At 42.8% G+C, this 27,822-nt stretch overlaps 1 protein-coding gene across 4 annotated transcripts; it reads right to left on the bottom strand.

Annotated features, from left to right (window-relative positions):
• Positions 1 to 486: 486 nt before the first annotated feature.
• On the bottom strand, positions 487 to 27,144 carry LOC140492225 (interleukin-8-like). 4 transcript variants are annotated; one of them, XM_072591252.1, is made up of 4 exons: positions 25,280 to 25,525; positions 16,799 to 16,925; positions 14,433 to 14,506; positions 487 to 1,457 (listed from the first exon to the last, which is right to left on the bottom strand). In XM_072591252.1, the coding sequence occupies exons 1-4, from the start codon at positions 25,335 to 25,337 to the stop codon at positions 1,438 to 1,440; spliced, it is 279 nt and encodes a 92-aa protein (XP_072447353.1). In that variant the 5' UTR covers positions 25,338 to 25,525; the 3' UTR covers positions 487 to 1,437. The 4 variants fall into 4 exon arrangements, 2 of the variants coding, with proteins under 2 accessions (XP_072447353.1, XP_072447272.1); XR_011963571.1 differs by lacking the exons at positions 487 to 1,457; positions 25,280 to 25,525 and adding exons at positions 9,699 to 10,401; positions 27,034 to 27,144; XR_011963544.1 differs by lacking the exons at positions 487 to 1,457; positions 25,280 to 25,525 and adding exons at positions 9,699 to 10,401; positions 26,237 to 26,441.
• Between the last annotated feature and the right edge of the window lie 678 nt (positions 27,145 to 27,822).

The following is a 27,822-nucleotide window of genomic DNA, read 5'->3' as shown; positions in this document are numbered from 1 at the left end:
CAGAGGATGTCTTGTATTTATAACTACCATTACTTCCTGTTAACATTACATGAGAAGCACCAATATCTCCTAAAATGTAACTATTTCACGCACATATCATTTCGACAGGGACATTCTTTCCACAGACTTTAACTTTGGATAGATCCTGAGGTTTAATATCATATCAGCAACGTCCCAAGGTTCACTTACAACATCAGTGATGGATAAACATTACAGTAAAATCATGGCAATGTTAATGTCCATCAATTGGTCTTGAATTTTGACTTGAAAGGTTTTGTTCACACTGGAACTAAAGTATGTTCAGTCAACAATTCAAAGCTTTTACCTATAATATGCCATTATTATGTCACATCGGATACATAGGCCTTTAACAGCAACATAAAGATTAGATTAAATTTGGATTGTAATTTAGTTTAAACAATGTCACATGACAGTAAGTCTGCATTGCCCACTGTCAGTTTCCCTCCCACCGCCTCCCCCCCACAACACTATGTCCCAATTCTCCTGGATTGTTCCAATACATTGCAGTGTTTGCTCAAGAAACATTACTACAGTTTTTTGAGAGGGCACTTTATTACCTCCAGAATCATCACGATGGTAAATGGTTTCCAATCACAATCCCTGCCCATCCATCTTCCGGTTGGACGGTAGCGATTTGTTCCCTGTTCTGTATTTTCCCATTTACACCTCCTCACAAGACAGCTCTTGTCCCTTCACTTGCCCCATTGCTGTCTGTTTTGCCTTGCACTATCATCCCTTTCGTCATCAGATCTCTCCTCTCCTCACAGCCACAAGGACTGCAGCAGTTCAACAAAGTCACTTACCAGCACATTGACATCTGCATAAAGGAATGGGGGATAAGTGCTGGTTTTGGCAATGATGCACAAACTCAGTGAAATAATTGACTAATAGTCAATAAATCAAATTATTGAAAGAACTGTAACAATTACCTTAGTAACAAAAGCATTTGAAAACCAACAGATCTGTTTCAGTTTGATTTATGTGTAAATTTGTGTAAATTCACAATTCTGCTAATATTTCCTTTACCACTCGCAGCTTTTGACTATCAAACTTTTTGGTAATATTATGGAGAGAGTTAACAAATTGCTTTCAGTTATCTAGTATCCAGTAACCCTGCCGGACCACATTCAGAATAATCATACATATTACATCCCATTAATAGAAATCCTTCAGCTTTACACAATGTTTCACAACAACAGCCTAATTACTTAGGCCCTGTGTAGACAGTTACAGTATAAGCAGATGAACCACTGATTTCGGTTTCAGAGAATCAATGCAGGGGAATTGCTCAAACAACATATCGAACAGTGATGTCAGAAAGTGAATGCACTTCAGGGAGCTTCCTTCATTTCAATGTTCACTGTACAGCAACTTCCTCAGGGGGCAATCAAATGAATCCCATTGCAGCTTCCATTCTTAATTATGTTGGCAGGAACCTGAAATACAATTCAATAAAACATTATTTTTCCCATAGCTGCGCATATTTACTTTGATAGCAAGGTGTGGGAAAAGAAGTGCTAAACCACGATAGACCCACAAAAGCAAAATTGGCCAAACTGCACCAGAACACCCAGAATTCCCGAGCAGCTCACAAGCTGAGCCAGACAGCACGCAGAGAATGGAATACGCTTTAAGTTCCCATGGACATGACAGAGCACTGTAGATATCTCAAAGCCTTGAGGGCAGTTTCACAACCCAGCAATACCAAAGCCACACAAAGAGCAGGTCAGACAGAAAGGCATCAGCAAAGGACATGCTCCAGGAACAGGACAATGGAATCACCTCACCACTTTAGAAGAGACTTTAACATCTACCTGTGGAGATGAATGGAACCATGATACTGTCAGGATGTTGCATTGTGTGAAGGAACAGGACATTCATCCGATTAAACTGTTTTCCAATTAGCACCCTTGTAACTAAATTACTCCATTTCCTGAAACATTGTAGTTTCCCATTCCTTAATCAGTGTCATTGTGCAGCATTACTATAAAACTGGTCTCATCCTTAGCTCTGGGAGGAGAATTCTGATCTACCTGTAACAGACTGTCAGTTCAGTGTCAGCCTGGGTCAATTTCTCTTCCAGTGATAAAGCTTGCAATAAACTGTTTGTCAATTTCACTTCGAGCTGTGTTTTGTGATCTCTAACCTATTGGGCAAGTTCCTCCGACAATCAGTATCCCCACGAACTTCACCTGTAACTTGATCGGAACCCTGCTGATGGGTACTAGCCTCCTGTGTGGCTTGCCCGTGTCCAAGTTCCTCGGCCTCAGCTCCACTTTCCTCAGTGTTAGAGTTAGTTTGTGCTGGTGGGAGAACTTTTCACAATGATTAATGTGGTACCTTATGTATTGTCCTTCTACTTGGATTGCAGTAGGTAATACCTTAGTCAATACCAAAGGTCCCTGTCTCCTTGGCTCATTCCAGCGTCATAGAAAAACCCACACATGCACCCAACACCTGGATTTAATAGGTCCTTTTTCATTGACAGGTGTCTGTTCCCTTTGTGTTTCCTGCAGGTGGATAGTCTCATGTATCATAGTTAGCTGCTGCAAATATTGCTTAAGTTCTAAGCTTAACCGCTCTAAGTTAGGCCCTTTGTATGGGCCTCTCCACCTGGGTACTGGCAGAGGTCTACATGTGAGCATCTCATGCAGTGTCAGATTGGTCATGCGATTAGTCTGCATGTGATAACTCATTAGTGCCAGCGGCATTGCATCGACCCAATTAAGGTCGGTGCTTGCGCAGATCTTGTTTAATTTGGCTTTCAATGTCCCATTAATCCTTTCCACCATACCCTGTGACTGGGGATGATACACGCATCCAAACCTCTGTTTGATTCTCAAAGACTGCAGCATCAACCTGACTTTCTGAATGAAGGCCGACCCATTGTCTGAACTAATTTCCAACATTATACCAACCTTGGGATCACTTCATTTATCAGAAATTTCACTACTGTCCCAGCTCCTAGTTTCAACCATATTCCCACTGGGTTAGCTGATTTCACTCTCCCCAGATCTGTATCATGCTGCAATCACAAAGTGGTTAGTAATGCATCCAATTGCTCATTACCATATTGATCATCTTCCTGCACTGTCACTGGCCTGCTCCGCTGGGATGTGACCTTGACTTCCTTTGGATTGCCTGTCAAGTTGCAGCATGCTAGGATTTTAATATAGCTGCCATCCTCAGATTCCCAAACACCTGTCGTGAACATATGCCATTCCCTAACTGTTTCTACATGCCTGGCCATAGGTCCTAAGTCTTTAGGTTGATATCCCTTATTTACCAGTAAGGTTACATGTGATGCGGCACCTGGTACTCTAAACCACTTTTCCAGGAATGCATTTCTCTCTATTTGCAGGGTCACTCCCTGCCCCCACCCCCACCCCCAATACTATTGCTTCACTTCTCACATGTTGTGGAGCAGTGACTTCCTGCTGCCACTACCTCTTTAACACCTCATCCTGAGACTCATCAAATATCACTGCACAGTGCTTAGGTGGTCTTACTTAAATCAACATTGTCAACACTTCTGCTTCCCACATCCCCCAAATATCTTGAATATCACTTGCTATATCCCCTGTCAAATAAACATTAACATCTTTTAACTTCTTGCATCATTAATTGTGTACTGGCCTTTTCTACGACCAAGCCCTGCTGTGTGCACTCCAATCTTACCTCTAACTGTAGTAAAGCATCCCTACCTAACAAGTTAATTGGCGTCTCTTTAGACACTAACATTGGCAGAACTATCTCCCTGTCTTCCATTTCTAATCTTACTGGAGCTGTAAATCGAGTTAACTGTGATTTCCCTGAGAATCCGACAGTTTTAACAAATTTACTTGACATGGGAAGGTGAGAGGTATACTGTGGCTGCACACAAGTGTATGTAGCTCCAGTATCTATCATCACCGGTGTCTGCCACCCTTCTATATTAACTTGTATTACTGGTTCTTGATCAGCCTCCCATGCTACTACAGGGTAGTGCTCCTTCCCACCCAGGTTCTCAGGGCACCCCTAACACATCCCATATGGGTTAACAGGTTCTGCTGGGCCTGTGGGTGCCTGGGAAGTGGCCACTGGGGATTCCCACCATCTAGGCCCGCTGTAGGGCAGAGAGGGCCCAGTCCAGTAAAGGCAATTCCTCCTAAAGTGGCCTGGTTGATGGCATTCCCAGCACATCATTTCTGGCCCCCCTTGAGCCTGATTATTTATCATGTACCTTAGTCCCCCATTCCTACGTCCCTGACCTTGGGGAGTCTAGTTCTGTTCAGGCTGTTGTTTAAATCTGCCCTGCCCCGGATACGTCACCTGCGGGAAAGCTTCTCTAAAAATCTCCATTGTTGGAATGGGACTTTCTGGCTGATTAGATTAGATTAGATTACCTACAGTGTGGAAACAGGCCCTTCGGCCCAACAAGTACACACCGCCCCGCCGAAGCGTAACCCACCCATACCCCTACATCTACATCTACCCCTTACCTAACACTACGGGCAATTTAGCATGGCCAATTCACCTGACCTGCACATCTTTGGACTGTGGGAGGAAACCGGAGCACCCGGAGGAAACCCACGCAGACACGGGGAGAACGTGCAAACTCCACACAGTCAGTCGCCTGAAGCGGGAATTGAACCCGGGTCTCCGGCGCTGTGAGGCAGCAGTGCTAACCACTGTGCCACCGTGCCGCCCACCGTGCCGTGCTGTCTGGCTACCTGATAGGACCCCCCCTCCTTGCGCCGGCACTTGGTTCACCCCAATGTTGATTTCTCTGTCAGTTCTTACTGGCAACCCCTTTTTAGCCTTCTCTTTTTCTTTCTTTTTAAGCTCTTCAAGCTGCATTTGCGCCAGCTTCCTTTGCACCTCCTCCTGCTGTTCAGACAGGTTCTCTTTGTCTTTTCGAAACCTTTCAACTGCATGAGCTACATGGTCTCTAAATTCCTGGTGGTTCATTGATGATGTCAGACCCACCACCACCTCCAGTCTTGACCTGACTTGGGAGGGCATTGCCTCAGTGATGGAATTTTGGAACATTGTGGTCAGCAACTGATTAGTCTCTAGGTTTTGCTCTGTTTCCAGCCTCCAAGTAAACTGTTTCTCCAAGTAGGCAGCTGAGTTTTCACTTTCTCCCAGTGGATCTCCTCTCAGAGCCTGGGGATCCATTTTGGGTGGATAACAGTCTCTTAAGGCCTGCCATATATTCTGTCTCACTTGATCAAACCCGACCCCATCAATCATTGGATTCTCTGCCGTATTTTTCAAACGGGCTTGGACAATTATTTCTTTTAACTTCGGAAGCCCTACCAACCTCACCAGCAGTGCCTTCAAGTCTCCTATAGCCAACAATTGCCCTGTGGTCTCATCTTCAAAAGCCCTGATCCACCTTCCTACTCCCTCATATAAACTGGGCAGCGCATTCTTCAGCCCTTCCAGATCCTGAGTTCCCCAAGGAATGTATTGTGGGTTTCTCCCCTCTTTTATGAGGAGCGGTAGCATCCTTCCCTGTTGGCCCTTTTTCCCTTTACCAACACTACTTCTCAATAATTCCCCCTCGGGCTCTGAGTCCGATGCTATTTCTAATTCCTTCCATTCTTTAGGTACTGGGGCCTTTTTCTTTCCTTGTCTGCCGTCATCCCTTTCTGCTTGCTCTGCATCACCTTCACTGCTTTTCTCTTCAGCTCTTCTTTCATATCACAATGAGTATTCCTCAATTGCTTTTTGTTCCCTTAGCCCACGCAGCACACTAATCTCATGTTTCAGCTTTCCTTGCTCTTGTTGTAAGTCTTCTATTTGCTCCTGCCTGTCCCTTTTCTCTCTTTCTCTTCTTTCCCTCAGTTCATTTTTATCTTCCGCACTTCCATCCCATTCTAACTGTCCCTCTATTTCTATTGTTTCCTTTATTACTGGACACTGCTTCAATGCCTCTTTATTTGAGTAGGGAGGAGGTCTATTCAACTCCTCCACATCTGGGTATGAGGTGGGGACTGATTCCTGCTTTTCTGTTTCCTGTAACTGCTCAGCTTGTTCTTTTGCAGCTTTCCTAGTCACCACAGGTACCTGACAAGCTACCTTCAGTTCCTCACCCTCTTTCTGGAAAGTTTCAATATTTCCATCTCCTGATCCCTCTTTTGGTTTCTATTTTTAAATTTATCTTTCAGCTTATAGTTCTTAATTAGTCCTTCCATCTCATTGCACATATGTATATCAAAGGTACCTTCTTTTGGCCATTTAGTCAATAAACCCTTAGTTCTTTTTTCCCATTTCTCAGAAATTTTTACAATATCATTTCTGGCCACTGGAAATTTCTTACTTAGTATCTCAACTGCAGTCCTTTATCCATCCTAATGTACATTTCAGTCCAGCTAATTATTATCTTTGCTCTCATAAATCACTTCCTCATATCATTCAAGTCCGGTAGTGCTTTGTCAATAGTACAAGCAATCTCTAACTTTATAATTTGCAATTGTCCCTTACCAATCTAGCAATTCCTAAACATCCTCAGCTGCAGCTAGTTAATCTAATACTTCAACTTCAAAATGTACCAATCACTAACGGTCTCTTGAGAAATTTCTCTCTCAAAAAAAACTATTTTAAATTCTTACAGTGCAAAATAAAATCAAAATACCCCTGGATCTGTAGCTCCAGGGAAACAAAACACAAACATTGAACCACCAACAAACAATTATGCATACAAATCAGATCACAATGAATAAACTATAAACTCTCTCTCTCACAGACACACACACACACAGCCTTGCAACAAAAAATCAAGAACTCGTAAATCAATATCTCTCAGCCCGAGCCTTACTTAAGCAAACCTTTTGTTCATTTCCAAAAGTCTAATTATCCTACAGGCCTTATTTAAAACATTTAACAGTCTAGTAACATTATAATGCTATGACTACTCTCTGCTATTTTACTTTTAATCATCCACTACCGATCTGCCGGCTTTCTAAACAGGTCTATCAGCGCTTCCAGTAAAACAATTTCCCCTTACTTATTCTGCCCTATCTATTTATAGGGTCTTATAAAACAATTTCCCCTTATTTATTCTGCTCTATCTATCTATAGGGTCTTATATACACCACATAGACTTTTTACTCAGACAATTGCTACATTCTATTCTTACTCACTCCTTACCCCACTGCGCAGTTTTCTTGACCAATTCTCCATGTCTCCTTCAGCCGCAATTTACCCCTCGCCTTTGGACCTTGGATCAGAGAGACCCTTCGGCAGGTTCCCACAACTCTGAGTTCCCAAGGACCACTCCAAGCCAACAGAATATAGTCCGAATTCACAGCAAAAATGCTAACCTTTCTTTTACTGGGCACCCTTATTCTGTCAGTCTCGGGAGTGCTCCCAGTGGACCGAGAAGCGCCCTGTTACTGCTGCCCTCTGTCTAGGTGGGTCTCAGCATGATCCTGCTCAGAGTGCCAAATTTGTCATGAGAAAATATCGAGAATCATAAGGAGACACAGAGAGTTCTTCAAGAAGTAGGTCTTTTATTTGCAAACAAAAACCGTGACACTGAGAAAGCAGATTCTCGAATGCCCACGAACCTCTGGGTCCGTGGATTTTTATATTTTTTTAATCATGTTTCTGTTAGCTTATCAGCATGTCCAACTATATGAATCAAAGTACCTCACTCTTGCTACACAAAAATCCCAGTGATGTTAGTTCCCATTATCTCTTTAGTTGTATATTCTACTTAATGTTATTTTAATGTCATGGTTAGATATTTATTACTAACTCTTTGCAACAATGGTCTTTCATTCCAGACCCTACTAAATATTTTCCTAATGTCATGATTAGATATTTATTATTACCTCTGCTACAGTGATTTTCCATTCCAGACAAACCTGTCATGATAGATGTTTAGCTATTCCAACTATTACAATAGTCTCCTCTCTTAAGCTGACTCTACTAACTATTAATTAGATACTTTAATGTCATGTCCTAAATATTTATGGTTCCAATCCTGTCATAATAACACTTAACAGGAAAACTACTCAACTGTATCTCATCTCGCCATAGTGACCTTTCAGCCTTAACCTTACTCTGCTAATTGGTGTAAAAGCGTTCCACTATTCTTATCCCATCCTGCCTTCCACAGACCACAGATTGCCAATGGTCTTCATACTTTAACCCTCCCAATCTTTCATGTTCTTTATTTTTCATAGTGTGCAGTACGTTGTCACTGGTACACGTCATGATACCAACAGATTAATTATGTCTTGCAAGCTAGCTCCCAAGTATCAGTCCAAATCTGGATATTGTCCTGCTCCTGGTGTAGATTATCATGGATTAATTAATTAGTAATGAAACTATGAGCAGAGTTGAACACTAAGAAATCGTAGAAACATGTTTCATTCCTGAATTAATTAACAGAGGGTAAGGCGATAATATATCAATTGAAAACAAAAACCATTTTCTGGTTATTCCTGTTTGTTTTAGTGGAAACTACAAACCTGGAATTCTGCAAACTGTTGGGGTCGATATCAGTGTGAGAGTCAGGCTGACCCAGCTTGATGAGTCGTGATGTGGAGTATTTCAGTTGGGTGCTGCCATGTGCTGTGTTCAGTTCATGGAGCTGCTTCCTCATATCGTGTGTGAAGTGATCTGGATTGGTTAGATACCTTCGCTGGGGGTGTCGGGTGGACTTCAGAAGGAGGATATGCTACATCTTCTACTCAACACCATTTCTGAAAACCTCAGCCTTATCTCTGGCATTTACGTATGAGCTCCATTGGGGTTGAAGTCAGGATGATTTAAACACCACTCCCTTCGTGAGCTTGTTTGCAAGTTGATTTACAAGCCTGAATTATTACAAGCCTGGGCCTCACAGCCCTGCTGCCTCACAGCACTAGGGTCCCAGGTTTGATTCCAGCTTTGAGCAACCGTCTGTGTGGAGTTTGCACATTCTCCCTGCATTTGCTTGGGTTTCCTCCAGGTGCTCCAGTTTCCTCCCACAGTCCAAAGATGTGCAGATCAGGTAATTTGGCCATGTTGAATTGCCCATAGCGTTAGGTGCATTAATCAGAGGGAAATGGGTCTGGGTGGGTTATTCTTCAGAGGGTTGGTGTGGACTTGTTGGGCCGAAGGACCTGTTTCCACACTGTAGGGAATCTAATCAAATCTATTCCTGCTCTGTTATTGGACTCGTCAACTCAATTGGTCTAACTTGTTACCAAAACTCAGAGGGATCAGGGAGGGTATAAAAGTTAAGGCAAAACCTGGATCTACTGCATTTCTGTCCCACTCTCCTGTACTGCAAACCTGAAATGTTCACGGAGGATTAAGGTTAGGGGAACCAATTTCTGGCCTTTCCAACTGTGAACAGATTAGTACCTGGTAGTAGATGCAATCATATTTGTTGTTCATTTTCTGCTTATAGTTTCTTGATAAACACCTCTATCTTCACGTTATTGGGATTTTATTATACAGATGTCTTGAACTTTTGAGTTGCCATCAGTTTGGACAATGAGCAGAGTAGCTGTAGATGTTCCACAGGTCCCCACATGTATTTAAGACCACACGTTACCCTCTGCACTGTTTGGTAGTGCAACTGTTCATTGAGATGATTGATGCGGCTAGGGAATACTTTTCTTTTCAGAAATCTTTATTTAACAATATCACAGATTTCTGACAGTACAGTTTATATTTCAGTACTGTCTTACAAATCTTACCATTTACCTAGTACTTGAATGAACAACATAATATTCTCACTGAAATACACACAAAGTGTGGATGCTGGAAACCTGAAACAAAAGTGAAGGGTGCTGGAGAAATCCTGCTGGTCTGGCAGCATTTGTTGAGAGAAAAGAAAGAGTTAACATTTTGAGTCCAGTGCTGGGATGGAGGGGTGTGAATACAGTACATGGAGACAGAGTTCAGAGAGACAGGAGGAGAGAAAAGACAGAGAGAGAAAAACGAAGCGGGAGAGAAAGAGATATAAAGGAGGGAAAGAGATTGAGAAAAATTAGAAAAAGAGCATGTGGGACAAAAGGGGATGGGCAAACAAAGAGGTAGCTGATGATAAGCTAAGAAAGAGTAGGGTGCTCATTAGGAGTGAGAATTATTGAAAATGAGCTGACTCTGTAGGGAACAACCCACACAATGTAGGACCTAGAAGTGTGTAGTGAAGCTAACTGACATGGAGGAGGATAATCACATTCTGAGATTGTTAAATGATTAAAATATTCCACTGTTATTCAAGGGACAAGTAAAGTTGTCATTTGCAACCATGAAAAATATTACTGTGTGGAACATTGAGATAAGAATTTTCTTCAGCAATTTTTATGGCATGTGAGTAATAAATTCCTAACATATCCCAGGACATTCATGATTGTTTACTTTCTTCAGCCTGTAGTTGGCTCTGGATGCCTAAAAGCAAAAAAGAAAAAGGCACTTTTATTTCTCATAAATCTGCTGTCCCTCATTTCCCAAGTTTTGTCCACTTTCCGGCCTTCTGCAACTCTAGAGCATGGGTGATGGGTGGTGGACCTGTTCCTGGTACTTTCATCAATGGGGGTCCTCAATCTAATTAAAATGAGGCAGTCAATAATTGCAAAAACACTAGTTTTCCTCGTACCCGAAAGTACTGCTCAGTCTCCACTTGCCATCATCACATGACAGCCTAACTCTAGTCGGTCACTGAGAAACAAGGAAGAAATTTAACTTCAATCCCACTTCCCTGCAATGCACTTACATCCTGCACTTCTGACATTTTAAATGAGGTAAATGTATTTCCCTAAATTTCCAATGGAAAGAATAATGATGAAAAATTAAATGTTGGTGATACTAACTTGCCAAAGGTGATCACCCACCCATTACATGGGTGAATTTTATTTAAATAAATTCATTGTAATAGACATCAGTCAAGCTCTAGAATTGCCACGCGATCTGTCCTGCCTGGTTCTCCAGGCATGTGGTAATAGCTGGAATTTCCTCCAGTATTACCGAAGCACTTTGTGCACAAGGTTCAGGGTAGAGATTGGGAATGGTAAGTTACAAACATCTTAGGCTTCAGCCCGCTGATGGAATAGAGGCATTCGGCAAAGCAACCATCTAATCTACATATGGCCCCCTCAATACAGAGGAGGCTGCAGTATCAGGATTGAATACAGTGCATTTGATTGAAGGAAGATGAAGAAATTATTCATTTTCATCAAATAGGTGATTGGGCTGTAGTTTGGGAAGAGGTGAATGAAGCTTTTGCAGCCGTATGGAAAGTTGCAATGATAGATGAATGAACCGGAATTTCACAGGGAGAGTATATCTTCCTGGAAACTGCAATGGAGGATACAGGGAGTTTAACTTTCACCTTCATCCAGAGCTCAGGTGAAACATTGGAGGGGTGCAACAAAAGTGTCCAGCAATATTAGCCTGGCAAGGAATTATTTCATGTGAATAGGCAAATGGGACTTTAAGGGTAACATGATTAAACATCCAGTGAGGAGAAACTTCCTTCCTCGGCATGTGTTAGAACATAGAACTTGCTTCTGGAAGGAATAGTCTGAGATAAGTTGAAATGGCCAGTATAAATGCATTTAAAAGGAAGTAAGACAAGGGGAAAAGAATGAATGTGTTAGTTGGATTTGATGAAAAGGGTCAGCCATCTATCAATTGGGCGGAATGATCTGTTTCACCCTATATAGCTTTATGTGTAGGTGTTATTTTTACTGTACAATATTCTTGTATTAATATTTTAATATTAAATAGGCATTCACATTTTTAACAATAACGATCAAACTGCATTGGAAAGAATCTGTAGTAAATAAAAACATACAGTCAGAAGGTCAAGCAAAGTTTGATAGGGAGAAAATTTTGGTGGGAGGGGGGATGAAGGATTGGAGAGTTTATCAGATGACAAGAAAGGCTCCATGGGGAAGAGGAAGCAATGTTTCAGAAAAGAAAATGGATGGGAAGGAATCCATCAGTGGAGAGGGGCGAGGCTAACAAAAAACATATTTGTGGGAAGGCAGTGTAAGTATTCTCATTGGGAAGGAGTTAGACAGTCACAAGGGATAATCTGCAGTAACTCAGGGTAACCAGTGATCAGCATGTAATGTCATAGGTCAGTGGTTAGAATTGGATGTGCCTAATGATTACAGTATCAAATGGCCTGGAAATACAAAACACCACTATCTCCAAAAATAAGAATTTCAGTGTTGACTTGCAAAACTAACACCACGGGTTAAGATTGAACTACAAAGGGGATGGATTCTGGGGCAGGTATTTCATTTTGGGGAGAGTGAAAGAACAACTTCAGCTACACTAAGTGATCATTGGAGTTACAAACAACTAAATTATTATTGTTTTTGAAAGCAAACTTTCACACAAGACACAACATAAATTTGTTATTTACTGACAGGCAGAGTTTCATATAACCCAGGCAAATGAGCAGGGAGGGGGCAGCAAAATTCTTCAGATGTCCTTCCCACTGGGCTCACTCCTGCCCTGCTCTCATAGAATCCCTACAGTGTGGAAACAGGCCCTTCGGCCCAACAAGTCCACACCAAGTAGTCACCCACACAGAGCCATTCCCCTACCCTATTACTCTTCATTTACCCCTGACTAATGCATTTAACCTACACATCCCTGAACACTATGGGCAATTTAGTATGGCCAATTCACCTAATCAACACATCTTTGGATTATGGGAGGAAACAGGAACACACGGAGGAAACTCACGCAGACACGGGGAGAATGTGCAAACTCCACACAGACAGTCGCCCGAGACTGGAATCGAACTTGGGTCCCTGGTGCTGTGAGGCAGCAGTGCTAACCACTGGGGCCATCATTTTGCAGTAGAGTAGGTGAAGCCTCAGCCAGCCTGCCCTTCCTTGCTCCAATTGAGGCCTTTAAATGGTCAAGAAATAACCACTTAAGGGCTGTTCCTCTCCAAACTTAATGTTTGCACTGGGAGGTAGAGTTGAGGGGCTCAAGGGAAGCCTGCAAAGTGTACCTGTTTCCTCAGTGCCTTTTTAGGGGGGGGGTGGGGGAAGGGGCAGGAGTATTAGGGGTACAAGTCTCCATTCACAGGTGCCTCTCAAGACCAGGCACACTGTGGGTACTCTCACATTTCTGCTCACTCCATCAACACTTGCCGGGGGGTTGGTCAGCAACTCCCAGAGGCAGGACTTGCTTCCCAAAGCAGGGCAGAGGGCAGAACATATTAGGCCAATGATGAACGAGGAGAATGAGGAGTAATTGGAAAACTCTTTCTTGAGCTGCCGTAAGCAGGATGAGCTGATTGGGCTTCTTTCTGTGTCCTAAGATTTCTTGGGCCTGTTTTGTCATTGTGAAAAAGTGAACATGTTTAGCAATCTGAATTCTGTATCTACCATGTCTACTGCAGGATTTTCAGGGATGGTCATGAAGGCCCACCCATTTCCAGGAGCCAGGCCAATAATTGAAAGATTTCAATTGGCAGCTCAGTGGTTAGTGCTGCTGCCTCACAGCACCAGGGTCCTGGATTCAATCCCAACCTTGGGTGACTGCCTGTGTGTTGATTGCATATTCTCCCCATATCTGCATGGGTTTCCTCCCGGTGCTCTGGTTTCCTCCCACAGTCCAAAGATCTGGATTGCCTGTGGTGTCCAGGGATGTTCGGATGGATTACCCACTGTAAAATGTGGAGTCAGAGGTTGGGTTTGAGCAGAATGCTTTTCAGAGGGTCAGTGCAGACTCGAAGGTCCAAATAGCCTGTGGCCACACTATTGGGATTCTTTAATTAGGTTCAGATTTAATCCATTTTTGTTTAACATGATCAGCCTGGTTGTCAAGGCCTCGGGATACCTGGCAGCTGAGGTGAGGTGAGGGCAGTATTGAGAGGAAGGTAAACATTTTTACAGCACTGCTTGTGGGTCAGGTGTAACCAGAATTCCTCCAGTACCTTCAGCAATTCCATTCAAAAGATTGCTGGGATCAGGGATCAGACTCACTAAGGATCAAATGACCTTCACCAGCGAGGTTGGGAATTAATCCACTGCCCTTCCCCAATTTCCACTATATCAGGAATGTAACTCACTCCTGTAACCTTCCTCATATTGACCCTACCCGGATCCAAACCAACTCTGTCCATCTCCTTGACTTCCAGGCACCAGCCTTGAAAAAGGACAGCTGTTGTGGCGTAATTCAAACACCACCACATCCAGGGAATCATGGATTTCCAGATTTCCCATCCAAAACACCAACCTTCCCTTGTCTATGCAAAAGCTTTTGTTAATAGCCAGGCATGTGACATCGTGTTCAATTGAGAATACAGATCACCTCTGCCCCCTACAGGCATAGCAGGTACTGCATGGCCTTCTGTTCCAGACCTAGTGAAATTAATATGGACATTGTTGAAATATTTTTGCACGTCAACAGTCCAATCCATATCGTATTAAGAAATAACATTATAGACCTACCTTCTCTTTTGACTTTTTTCAACCACTTTGCATGAGGGTTGAGGCAGACTTCATGTCCAGTTGTTAAAACAGCACTGGAACAGAGCAGAAATTGTACATATAATGGATGAGTAGCAACAATTAGAATACATTTGAAGTAATACACTAAAAAGCAAAATGGTTGTAGTATTAAAATAGTGATACAGTACGCTTCAAATTCACTGCAAAATTTTGTTAGCTGACAGCAGATTAACTAATGACATTAATATACATGGAGGGGTAGAGAGTGAATGTTACTGCTGTTAACAAAATATGAGAAGATAATTTCAGGCAGGCGTCCATGGATGATTTGTTTAGACAACTGAATCAAAATGTGAGTCTTGGATTTCCTTTTCATTGAAAATTCTACATTCGTCAGTCTTATGGCCAGTAAAAAATTAAAGTGAAGGAAGAAAAGCATCAAGCCGGGTTACATTGCTTTCCGCTTTCAAATGAGAATCAGTAATATCTGTGTGTTAGTCGGTTTAATTCTCTCATCGTGGACTACAGTTAGTTTAGCAGCTCAGACTGTGAATGGTTAGCACATGCACCTGCAATCTGCTCCAACAATTGGGGAGAACATTATAGTCTGCCTGACTTTTTCTTTCCCTTAAAATAGGCAGCTCTGGAGTTGGATGTTACGAAGGCTACAAGTTTAACTCCAGCATAATGCCTGGTGAAATGGCACTGCCAGATTCAAGCTATTCTGACTCTAGGAGCTGACCAATCTGCCACCTTTTCCACTTCATGATCAAAATTCATGGCGGATGATAAGAAATCATTGAATATCCTGAGGACTGAAGACAATTGCTAGCACAATGTTGAAGAGTATGGTGCTGAAAAGCTCAGCCAGTCAGACAGCATCCGAGGAACAGGATAATTGACGTTTCAGGTATAAGCTCTTCATCTGGAATGAGGGGGTGGCTCAAGGGGGCTGAGAGATAAATGGGACGGGGGTGGAGCTGGAAGGAAGGTAGCTGGGACTGTGATAGGTAGATGGAGGTGGAGGTGAAGGTGATAGGTCAGAGTGGAGGGTGGAGCAGATAGGCAGGAAGAAAGATGGACAGGAAGGACAGTTCAAGAGGCTGGTGCTGAGTTGGAGGGTTGGATCTGGAATAAGGTGGGGGGAGGGGAGATGAGGGAACTGGTGAAATCGACATTGATCTTGTGTGGGTTGGAGGTCACTATTTTAAAATTACAAGGCAGAAGATGAGGCTTCTTCCAGGCTTCGGGTGGCTAGAGTTTGCCCATGGAGGAGACCCAGGACTTGCATGTCCTGGGCAGAGTGGGAGGGGGAGTTAAAGTGTATGGCCAAAGGGCGGTGGGATTGTTTAGTGCGTGTGTCCCAGAGATTTCTCTGAAATGTTCTGCTAGTTGGCGTCCTGTCTCCCCAATGTAGAGAAGACCACATCGAGAGCAACAGATCCACTCCGGCAAGGACGTGCAAATCCTGGGCCTCCTCCACTGCCAAATTCTAGCTATTCGACACCTGGGGAAAGAACACTGCATCCTCTGCTTTGCGACCCTCCAACCACACAGGATCAATGTCAATTTCACCAGTTTCCTCATTCCGCGCCCTCCCCCACACCCCCCCCGCCTTATCCCAGATTCAACCTCCAACTCGGCACTGCCCTTTGAACTGTCCAACCTGTCCATCATTCTTCCCACCTATCCGCTCCACCCTCCACTCTGACCTATCACCCCACCACCTTCAGCTACCTAACGTATTCCCAGCTATCATTCCCACAGGCCCATCCTCCTCCTATTTATCTCTCAGCTTCCTTCAGCCACCTCCACATTCTGATGAAAAGCTTACGCTCGAAATGTCGATTCTCCTGATCCTCGGACGCTGTCTGATGGGTTGTGCTTTTCCAGCACCACACTCTCAACTCTGATGTATAGCATCTGCAGTCTTCACTTTCTCCTGCTAGCACAACGTAGATGGCAGGATGGGGGCTGGTTCAGAGAAAGCCTGGTTTTTTTTCTTTGAGTGCCTCCAGTTTAACACTCTCTGGAGACACTCAAAATAAAAGCCCAAGCCCACACATGCTCCTCCTGCCTTTATAAGGGAAAGGAAGCCAAAGTTACCGTTCTCAGCCTCATCTGGAACTGGTTGACTTCCATTCCAGATTGATCAGGCTGAAAAACGGTCGAATCTTCCCTGTTTAGGTCTCAGTGAAAATTGTAGCTGGATCCTAGAAAGAAGGACCTGCCACTGATGGGTGGGTAACCTAGTTGCCTATTTGCAACGATAGTTAAAACTGCAGATGGCAGGGTCCTCCCCGGTTTCAGCTAGGTGTGTAATGCTAGAGTTTTATCCCAATGTACTGATTGGAATGATTACTTACATCACTTGTTCTTTGAAGCAGCGAGGGTGCCTGGTGATAAATTTGATGTCCTTGATATACCACAAAGGAATGGAGGCTGTTGTCGCTCTTGGGCAATGACAACGGCCTGCTCTCCTTAAAATGAATCCTGTATATTAAAAAGAATCCATGAGTTTAAAGGGAGAAGTCTCAGGCCTGAAGAATAGGTTGTTCATCGACCTTTGGACCATGATCTATCAAACATACCTACCTTAGGGACTCAGCAGAGATATTCTCTTTGTTTTTAAATAAAAATATAATTTTATTGAAAAATAGATTTTTAAATTTTACAATAAATACAAAACAATACAATTGAAAACAGTACAAAGAAAGAACACCAAAAAAAGTAAAAAACCCAAACCTCCTTCAAGTACAAATGTATAGAAAAGTATTTTAAAAAGAACTCCAACTAACAACATAAATAAATAATAACCAACAACAAACTAATAAATAATAATAACTCAGCTCAGCCAAACAAAACACTCACTCTCAAATATCGAGAGCATTAGTTTTCACTTATTCATACGTTTGCAGTCCCCCTTCCCGGGATACTGGACATGTAAAGCGCAATCATTATGGCTATATACAAACCTTTATTAGTGTGGCAGATAAATCTGTGTCCAGGTATTCCAAAGAGGGCCACCATGTCTTATAGAAATTCTCAGTTTTGTGGTGTACCGTACTTGTAAGAAAATCCAAGAGTATAAGCTCCATTACAATCTTCCGCCAAACGACAGGCCCGGGGGTTTTTCGGACACCCAACCTTACAAGATATTCTTTCTTGCGCAGAAAGTGAGGATGTTGAAAAGTTTTTTTCTTATGGGAACACACTGAGAAGGCCAAGAAGTAGAGAGATTGGGTCCATCTCCACCCTTACACTCAAAATCGTCTCCGTTGCATCCACCACAGTGCTCCAGCATGTTTGAAGCCTACCACAGGACCAGAGTCAATGGGTAAGAGTGCCCCTACAGACCTTGCACTTGGGACATGTTGATACTCCTGCTTTAGATTTTGAAAACGACCCAGAGCCAAGTGGACCCTGTGGAGAATCTTCAACTGTAAAGCATGGGTCCTATTACAAACTGATACATTCCTTGCATTTTCCCAAATATCTTCGCATGCCTCTGAGGAGACCTCAACACCTAGTTCTCTCTCCTACACCCTGCAGAGTTGATCAAACTCATCTGAGGCTGGGACCCCCCAATTGATGATATAAAGTGATGACAGAAAGTGGACGCTTAGGACTGAGCACCCTCCTCTCTAAGTCGGATTTGTCAGGATCAGTCAAAAGTGTGGTTTTTTTTGAATAAAATCCTTAACTTGAAAAAAATGGAAGATGTCCCTGTTAGATAGTTCATATTTCCATTCTAACTGATCAAAGAACATTATTGTGTCTCCCTCAAATAAATTGCCCATGCAAGAAACACCCCTAGCTGCTCAGTGTTTGAATCCTGAATCTATCATCCCCGGTTGAAAACCCAGTATACCCACTACAGGTGTAAGAGAAGATGTTTTGCCAATATTGCCTTCCCATGCTTTAACAGTATTGATAACTATTGGGTTAATAAGGGGTTGTTTACGATGCCAAATAAAAGAGCTGAAACAGCTATTCAGTTTCCTGAACATTTGCTTATTTAAAATCAGGGGGAATATCCGTATAGGGTACAACAAACAGGGAGCATATTCATCTTAATAAGCGCCATCCGACCTAACCATGAAACAGGAAGTGCCTCCCATCTTTGAAGGTCTTTTTTGATTTTGTTGAAAAATTGAACAAAATTAGCTTTGAACAACCAATCAAGAACCCGAGTGATGAATATGCTCAAATACATAAACCCCCCCAACCCGTGACCACTTAAAAGGGAATTGAAATTTGCCCTCAAGACCTAGCACCTTTGTAAGACCATCCATAGGCATAGCCTCTGAGTTTGCAAAATTAATCTTGTACCCTGAAAAGGTGCCAAACGAGCTGATGCATTGTGTCAGGCGAGGCACCAAAATTGCTGGATTTGACAAAAAAATTAGGATATTGTCCACATACAATGAAATCTTATGTATGTTTGGCCCCACTTGAATTACATTAAGCAGCCTTCTAATATTATTGGAGGATCTGTAGCCCTTTATGAAGCCTGTCTGGTTCTCTTTAACTATAGAAGGTAACACAAGAGCCTTAGAGAGGATTTTGAAGTCCACATTTAAGAGTGAAATAGGCCTGCATGAAGCACAGGCCTCCGGGACCTTCCCTTTCTTAAGAATAAGCAAAATATTGGCCTCTCTCAGAGATGGCAGGAGATGACCATGACCATACGAGTCACTGAACATGTTGAGCATCAGGCCTGACAATATGATCATAAATTTCATATCAACAGGGAGGTCCGTTAGGACTGGATGCCTTTCCACTCTGAAGCTGTTTCACAGCCTCCTGTACCTCTTGCTCTGATAAGGGAGCATTGAGAAAAGACTCTTGTTTGGGGGTCACGCCCAGGAGCTCCAGATCCTTAAGAAAAGACTCTATCTTGGCCTGTCTCTCCTCACAACCCTCAGATTGATATAACTTAGTGTAATATCTCTGGAATGCCACATTAATCTATTTGGGTCCCCTGGAAAATTCCCACACCCTTCCCTAATTGCTGTAATTGCTTGAGGGGCATTCCTTTTCCTGGCGAGATATGCAAAGTATTTAGCTGGCCTGTCACCATGCTCATAGAACATTTGCTTTGTGAAAGTAAGTTCTTTCTTTGCTTCTGCGTGAGCATGGAATTCAATGCAGACTGCAGCGCCATAATCCTCTGTAGCTTGACCAACGAGGGCCTGTCAAAGTAAGCCTTCTTGGCTGCCTTCAACAGTGCTTCGAGGAGACATTGCTGCTCACCCTTTTGCCACTTCCTACTGGCAGAGTAGGAAATAACTAACCCCCTGGCATAGGCTTTGGCAGTTTCCCAAAGGACGGACAGCTACTAACCGAGCCTGAGTTAATCTCTAGGAATGCCCGCTATTTCCTAGAGAATTAATCCACAAACATCTTATCCTTAAAGATAAAGGGACCCATTCGCCAGTGCCTTGAACCCACAACAGCGTCCTTAATCTTAACCAACAGGTCCACTGGAGCGTGATTGGAGATGGTAATATCACCGATCGTACAAGATACCACCAAGTCTAGGGTTGCCACAGGGGTCAGAAAGAAAATCAATCCTGGTGTGACAGCTGTGTGGATTGGAAAGAAATGTAAAATCCCTGCATGTAGGGTGGAAATGCTTCCAGACGTCCCACAACCCTAACTCCGCACAGATCCACTAATTGTTTAGTTTGTACAGAGGATATCAGGGCAATAGGCAATCTGTCTACTGTGGGATCCATGAGAGAATTAAAAGCCCCCCCTTTAATGATGTGCCAGGACTGATCAGTTCCAAGAACGCATCAACCAGAAATTTGAGGAGATGGGCCAGAGGGCAATAAACATTTAAAACAACATATTCTTCCCCATTTATCAGGGCTTTGAGAATTACAAACCTCCCGTGTGTGTCTTGAACACACTCTAGTAACTTAAATGGGAGATTCCTCCGAACCAATATAGCCACTCCCCTACTTCTGGTATGAAAAGATGAAAAATAAACGCGATCAAAGCGATTCTGCTGTAGTTTCAAATTCTCCCTATCATCCAAGTGTGTCTCCTGTAACAAAGCAATATCCACCTTTTCCTTTCTGAGACTCAAAAGTACCCTCTTCCTCTTAATTAATGAGTGACTGCCCATGATGTTCCAGGTACTCCACTTAATCAAGTCATAGAGTCATAGTCATAGAGATGTATAGCATGGAAACAGACCCTTCAGTCCAACTCGTCTATGCCAACCAGATATCCCAACCCAATCTAGTCCTACCTGCCAGCACCCGGCCCATATCCCTCCAAACCCTTCCTATTCATATACCCATCCAAATGCCTCTTAAATGTTGAAATTGTATCAGCCTCCACCACATCCTCTGACAGCTCATTCCGTATATATACCACCTTCTGTGTGAAAAAGTTGCCCCTTAGGTCTCTTTTATATCTTTCCCTTCTCACCCTAAACCTATGCCCTCTAGTTCTGGACTCCCTGTCCCCAGGGAAAAGACTTTGTCTATTTATCCTATCCATAATTTGGTAAACCTCTATAAGGTCACCACTCAGCCTCCGAGGCTCTAGGAAAAACAGCCCCAGCCTGTTCAGCCTCTCCCTGTAGCTCAGATCCTCCAACCCTGGCATCATCCTTGTAAATCTTTTCTGAACCCTTTCAAGTTTCACAACATCTTTCCGATAGGAAGGAGACCGGAACTGCACGCAATATTCCAACAGCCGCAACATGACCTCCCAACTCCTGTACTCAATACTCTGCCCAATAAAGGAAAGCATACCAAACATCTTCTTCACTATCCTATCTACCTGTGACTCCACTTTCAAGGAGCTATGAACCTGCACTTCAAGGTCTCTTTGTTCAGCAACACTCCCTAGGACCTTACCATTAAGTTATAAGTCCTGCTAAGATTTGCTTTCCTAAAATGCAGCACCTCACATTTATCTGAATTAAACTCCATCTGCCACTTCTCAGCCCATTGGCCCATCTGGTCCACATCCTGTTGTAATCTGAGGTAACCCTCTTCATTGTCCACTACACCTCCAATTTTGGTGTCATCTGCAAACTTACTAACTGTACCTCTTATGCTCGCATCCAAATCATTTATGTAAATGACAAAAAGTAGAGGGCCCAGCACCGATCCTTGTGGCACTCCATTGGTCATAGGCCTCCAGTCTGAAAAACAACCCTCCACCACCACCCTCTGTCTTCTACCTTTGAGCCAGTTCTGTATCCAAATGGCTAGTTCCTCCTATATTCCATGAGATCTAACCTTGCTAATCAGTCTCCCATGGGGAACTTTGTCGAACGCCTTATTGAAGTCCATATAGATCAAATCTACTGCTCTGCCCTCATCAATCTTCTTTGTTACTTCATCAAAAAACTCAATCAAGTTTGTGAGACATGATTTCCCATGCACAAAGCCATGTTGACTATCCCGAATCAGTCCTTGCCTTTCCAAATACATATACATCCTGTACGTATACGTTCTGAGATGCTATCAGCTTTACTCCACGGTTTGAGAACCAGGGGGATCCGTATTGGGATTTTGGATGAGGCGAAGATGACTGGCAGAGACATGTGGTTTTGGTTTAACCCTAAGTGAGATGCTAAGAGACTGGTGTGTGGGATTAATGACGTAACCATGTAAAGGTGTCTATTCATTGAAGCCCATTTGGACTTCAAACAGGCACTACAACTGGCTTTGACATTAGAAAATATGGCAAGTGGGACAGCTAGGGTATGCTGATGGAAGTGAATACCTTTGCCAGAATGACTGAGCTTGGAGAACACCATTTGAGTGAAGGCAATTGCATAGCCAAACTTGGGACATATCCTGAACAGAGAGACCCTAGGTCAGCCCACTGAAAAACAAAACCAAGCCTTGGATAAATGGTTAAAATTTTCCTGAGGATCCGGGCTGGCAGGCCATTCTAATTGCTGCCGGTATGTGGGTTCGAGACAGTAAAAGAATGCCCCCAGACCTGAATTGAATAAGACAACTCATAGGCTGGTATCCAGGAAGGTGCACTTCTTGGAGAGTCGACCTACAGCTGATTTGAGAACAGTCAAATTGCTTAGCGCCAACCAAATCAGAACCAATCAAAATAAATGTCCGGTTAAATGGACACCCAATACTAATGGACAAAACGTGCCACCAGTGGCTTCCCCACATTTGTGGGAATGGCTGGGTAAATCCAGGACTTGGTTACACATTAGATACACTGTTCCTTTCATGGGCCCTAAGTTTTTAGTCATCGTGGATGCCCATTCAAAGTAGTTGGATGTGCATAGAGTTTATTTGTCAAATGCAGGGGACAATGATTGAAAAGTTGTCAGCATGTTTTGAAATACACAGACTCCTGGAGGTGTTAGGCCAGATAAGGAGTCGTCGTTTACCAGCAGCGATTTTGAGTATTTCCTAAAGTCGAATGGCATGCGGCATGTAAGGACAGCTCCACATCATCCATCACGCAATGCTCTGGTGGAAAGAGCAATCTAAACTTAGGAAGAAGGCTTAAAGTTTCATTCAATGCCAATCTGTCTCAGTTCCTGTTGATTATAGGACCCCCACCACCCCCACCACCACCATCCACCCTCCTCCCCCAACTAGCGAGATGCCTTCAGCAGAGTTGCTAATGGGGAGAAGACTCTGCACCAGGTTAAATCTCATCTTCCCGGACCTGGGGGCAGGGGGGTAGGGATGGCGGCAAAGGTGAAACAGCAGTAGGAATGCCAACACCAGACACCAGACTCCTCTAAATTAGAGAGGCATATTCCTTCAGGGGACAAAATTTGGTGTCAAATCCACAGGAATAGCCCTACATGGCTAAGAGGTAAGGTCGATGCAAGATCAGATCCTATGACGTATAAAGTTCGTGTAGGTGAGGCAGTCCTGAACGAGCACGTGCACCGCATGAAAGCTACAACCTCGCAAAGAGGGCAAGAGCGAAACATACCCGGCACTTCCAAATGCCATGCAAGGTTGTCAGAACCTGTGTGTTCTCCCCCTCTGCCTAACATTGAAGAAATCTCTGAGGACGAGATTGCAGATGTGGATGTCTTGACACCGTGAATGTGAGTTCCCTGACTGGGGCTGTCAACCTGGTCCAATCAGGGAGTCGTGACTGATAGTTAAGAACAGGAATGTCAGTGGCTCTGCTCACTCTCGGAGCCAGTCCTGTGCAAGCTTGGTCAGTGTCATGTACTTTGTATGTATAAATAAAGGGAGACTTGGTGATGGAATATTGGCCTTAATGGAGTTATTTCAACTCTGATAAGAGATTAAATTATGATAAGACCAATTCTAAAGAGGTAGGCAATCTGTTCCATGTGCTTTACTGTCCCAACAGCAAATTTAGAACTTCCTCCCATTTTTCTTATTTTGGATTTGGATTCCAAATTGGAAAAATATCAAGCTAATCCTGATATTTTGGTTTCTGTGGAAATATTGTTATCATTGGTAGATACTGGTTATCTGAATTGTAGTGTTTAGATCAGAGTGGTGCTGGAAAAGCACAGCAGATCAGGCAGTATCTGAGGAGCAGGAAAATCAATGTTTTGGGCAAAAACCCTCCATCCTGATGAAGGACTTTTGCCCGAAACATCGATTTTCCTGCTTCTCGGATGATCTGCTGTGCTTTTTCAGCACCACTCTGATCTAAACTCTGGCTTCCAGCATCTGCAGTTCTCACTTTTGCCTTTCTGAATTGTAGTCAACTGAGAAGAAAATAATTTGCATGAGTAGATTTACAGCATTTCCTTGAGTAGGAGGAGCACTGTAGGTGGCTGCCTATTTGAACCACATGCCTTTTTTCATTGATATCAATGAGAAAAGCCATATGGACCACACAGGTAGAATAACATGAATAAAATTCTCCCAAGCAGATCCAGAGATCATGCAAGTATATTATACTTAACCTCACTGACACTAAATGTACTGTAAGTCTACCCACTCACATTTTTAATAATTCTAAATGATAAATAAATGAAGAACAAACTTTAATGTAAATACAATATGCTTTCTGAACATTTTGTGCTATTACCGTGAATGAAATTCAGTCACTACTGCAATATAGCAAATTGGAAAAGCCACCTTACCCTCACCAAGACCTACAATTTACAACTAACTATTTACAAATCACTAGATTATCTGTTTCTTAAAATGTTTTTATTTAATATTGACCAAGATAACAGGAGGATGCTCCAACTTTGGATTCATTGGGAGGATGACATCTCTTTAGTATTCCATTAGACTTTGTTTAGCTACGGATATGAATGTCGGGAGTGGAGCTTGAATCCAAGACCTTCTGACTCAAAAGTGAGAGTGTGAGTTGGGGCTGATATCTGTAAATGTTGGAGATACAAGCTTTCAAATGTGTCAATAACTGGACTTCGTCTGGCGTCACAGGAAGGAAGGGTTCACATTTCTGGAACAGAGGAGCACAACACACCCTCCCTCAGACTGCACCCCAACCCTCCTACAAAACCAAGATCTCTTGGGTGTCAGGGATTAGGGAGCCTTGAGGTCAGAGAATGGGCCCCTGCTCCACACCTTCAGTAGCAGCTGCATGTTCCCTATCTATCAGGAAGCTAAGTCCATCAGGGTACTTTTGGGTTAGGAATCCTGGAAAAATGATCACATATAATGTGGAGGCAAAACTGCAGCCAACCTAAATGACTTGTCTCTCTGCGATGACCAGGGTAAATGTCTAATTCTATATTTATCTCAATAACATTCACACCCTTGAATCAAGCCTGATATCAGATAATAAGGTTTACAGTGAACTTCCATTATTCATGCAGAAAATGATCCTTCTTAATCCTGATAAAGAATATAGCTATTTACATATACCTTGAGCAACTGCACAAAGAAGCAGGAGCAGAATTATCACGGTGGCTTCTCTGTTCATCTTCTTGCTTCTTCTGAATTGTGTGTGCAATTAGCACTGTGGTCTGACTCAAACTCGTGTTCTGCACCTCCACTTGTCTGAAGATAAATAGCTCAAGAGCACTTACATAATCAGACTGACAACCGATGTTGCTCCTGCAATCGTAGATAGCATGTCCCCTTAGCAGCCCACACTTAGCTGGGCAACTGAAAATGAAAGGCAGGGAAGATGCTCTGCAGACAAGCAAACAACATGTTTACGTAATGTCCTTTTCATGATTTTACATCTTGGGTGGTAGCGAACACTTTACCAGGGAACCAGTAGCCTGTTCCATTTTTGACCTGATTTTATTCCCTCTCTACAATTTTTATAAACAATGATTACTAAAGTACATAATTGGCTCTGCTTTTGTTCTCTATTTCTATTTATAATGCCTCGGGTAACAATTGCCCTCTCTCTCATCCTGCTCTCCCATTTTAAAATATTTTCTATCTACACACGCACCAAATAGGCTTTTTTATTTTTTGCTGATAAAAATGACAATTTTCTCCATGCTGTGACTCCCTCATAACCACAAACCTGCTAATGTTGAAGGGGCCATTTTGAAAGCTCTACCCCTAGTCAATACAACATCAGCTCAATTCTGTATGTGAAGTCTTCCTCACCCTACTCCCTGATTTTCACTTCCGTCAGCCTTTTTCCCTTCACCTCCTGCCCTCATTCACCTCTTTACCCCCTCACTCCTTTTAACCTCCAAACCCAATATCCAATTTGTGGACAGAACTCAGGAGCTCTTTATTAACAACAGTTATCTTTTTGAAAAAACGTAAAATCTTCCAAAAGTAACCAAAATACTTGAAGATATAGTCAAAAAATATTTGCTTAATAGATCATGAATTTGTCAAAACAAACAAACTTACATTTCCCCAGGACAAATGTGAAATCAAACCCTGAAGTGCAGAATTCAGTATTGCCTTTGAGAGCAGCCGAGTCATCAACTAATGTTCCCAAGATGGCTCTCTCAATGTGGTGTAGTGCCTTTGAAGACAGCCAAAGTCTCAGAAATCTGTTAAGTAATCCAAACAGCAAAACAGATGGCAGAGCTGTTTTATAAAGAGCAACACTTCATCCATCCAGTGATTTAACACATCTGACGATTTTGCCACTCTTTAGAATCCTGTTCACATGACAGCTTGCTGTTTCTCAGAATTTACAAGTAACAACATGACAACACATTATGTAATGGTCACATATATTTTCTAATCTCTTCACTGTCATCATCAATAACAGTAAAAATAGAAATAATCCATTGAATCCCTACAGAGCAGAAAGACGTCTTTCGGTCCATCGAGTCTGTGCTGATCCTCCGAATAGCATCCCACCCAGAGCCATGTGTTCCCCCCTCCACCAAGCCCCACAACGCTGTATCTGCCATGGCTAATTCGCCTAACCTGCACATCCCTGATGTGCACATTGATTTAGCATAGCCAAATCAACTAACCTGCATAACTTTGAACTATGGAAGTAAACCAGAGTATCTGACAAAAGTACATGCAAACATGTAGAGAACATGCAAACTCTATACAGACATTCGCCCAATGCTGGATGCTGGGTCCCTGGCATTGTGAGGCCATTGTACTAGCCACTGTGCAATCATGTCACCAATCTACAGCATTGAATGATTAAGTTAAAATGGGACAATACCATTTTTGCTCACCTTTTATAAAAGTCCTGCCTTCAATCTGTGGTTAATTTCCCCACTCACCAGGGATGATTTCGAGAGCCTTTCAAAACGTGGTCATATCCAAGGAGATTTTAGATGCTCTGAAATGTTCACTTTCAGAATGGTCTCTGTAACCTTGAAAGAGAAGCATGCAGGACTCTTGTCCTACAATTGAAAATAGCTTGAAATGAAAGTGGGTGGGACTTCTCGATCCACGCTTTGATCACCATTTTGTATCCCACCTTATCTGGTGTAGTCTTAAATTAGGAGCACAAAATCTCACCCTGAATGTGTGAATATTTATTGGACTGTCTGATTCTCGTACACAGGAGACATTACCGTAATCGGATGCTTTGACTCAGTTCAAGTAACGTTTCCAGAATGGATGTTTATGGTATTTTATAGATTTATCAACTGATCTTCCTCAACAAGTGTAAGTTCATCTGAAATCCTTCCTCAGTCAAATAACCATTATTTCTGAAAAATCACATCGCACTTCTAAGAAGGATGGTCAGCATTCAGGAAAAGAGGAATTGAAAGACTGGCATTGTGGAAATTACTAAGACAGCCATGCACAAATATTGTGCAAGTTTTCACATTTCTGTGCATGCATGTCAACAGTGATCAGCTGCAGCATGAAGCCAATGGACAGCTCGACATTTATTAAGTTAATTGGGTGTTTAGTACAAAGCCATTCATTCAGCTGTTTGGGAGGAACAATGTAGTTGGCACAGAGCCCACAGAAATCCATCCACCAGCTGGTAAAGCACCCAACAACTTGTT

This window comes from Chiloscyllium punctatum, chromosome 1 (assembly GCF_047496795.1).
Source record: "Chiloscyllium punctatum isolate Juve2018m chromosome 1, sChiPun1.3, whole genome shotgun sequence".
NCBI classification, from domain to species: Eukaryota; Metazoa; Chordata; class Chondrichthyes; order Orectolobiformes; family Hemiscylliidae; genus Chiloscyllium; species Chiloscyllium punctatum.
The sequence above is the reverse complement of the archived record's forward strand: the minus strand, read 5'-3'. Positions and strand labels throughout refer to the sequence as shown.

Coding starts and splice junctions, on each gene's coding strand:
- LOC140492225 (XM_072591171.1), bottom strand. CDS start 25,337: ATGAACAGAGAAGCCACCGTGATAATTCTGCTCCTGCTTCTTTGTGCA. Junction 16,926..25,279: donor TCTTTGTGCAGTTGCTCAAG/GTATATGTAAAT, acceptor TTTAATATACAG/GATTCATTTTAAGGAGAGCA. Junction 10,402..14,432: donor GAAAAAAGTCAAAAGAGAAG/GTAGGTCTATAA, acceptor TTTTGCTTTTAG/GCATCCAGAGCCAACTACAG.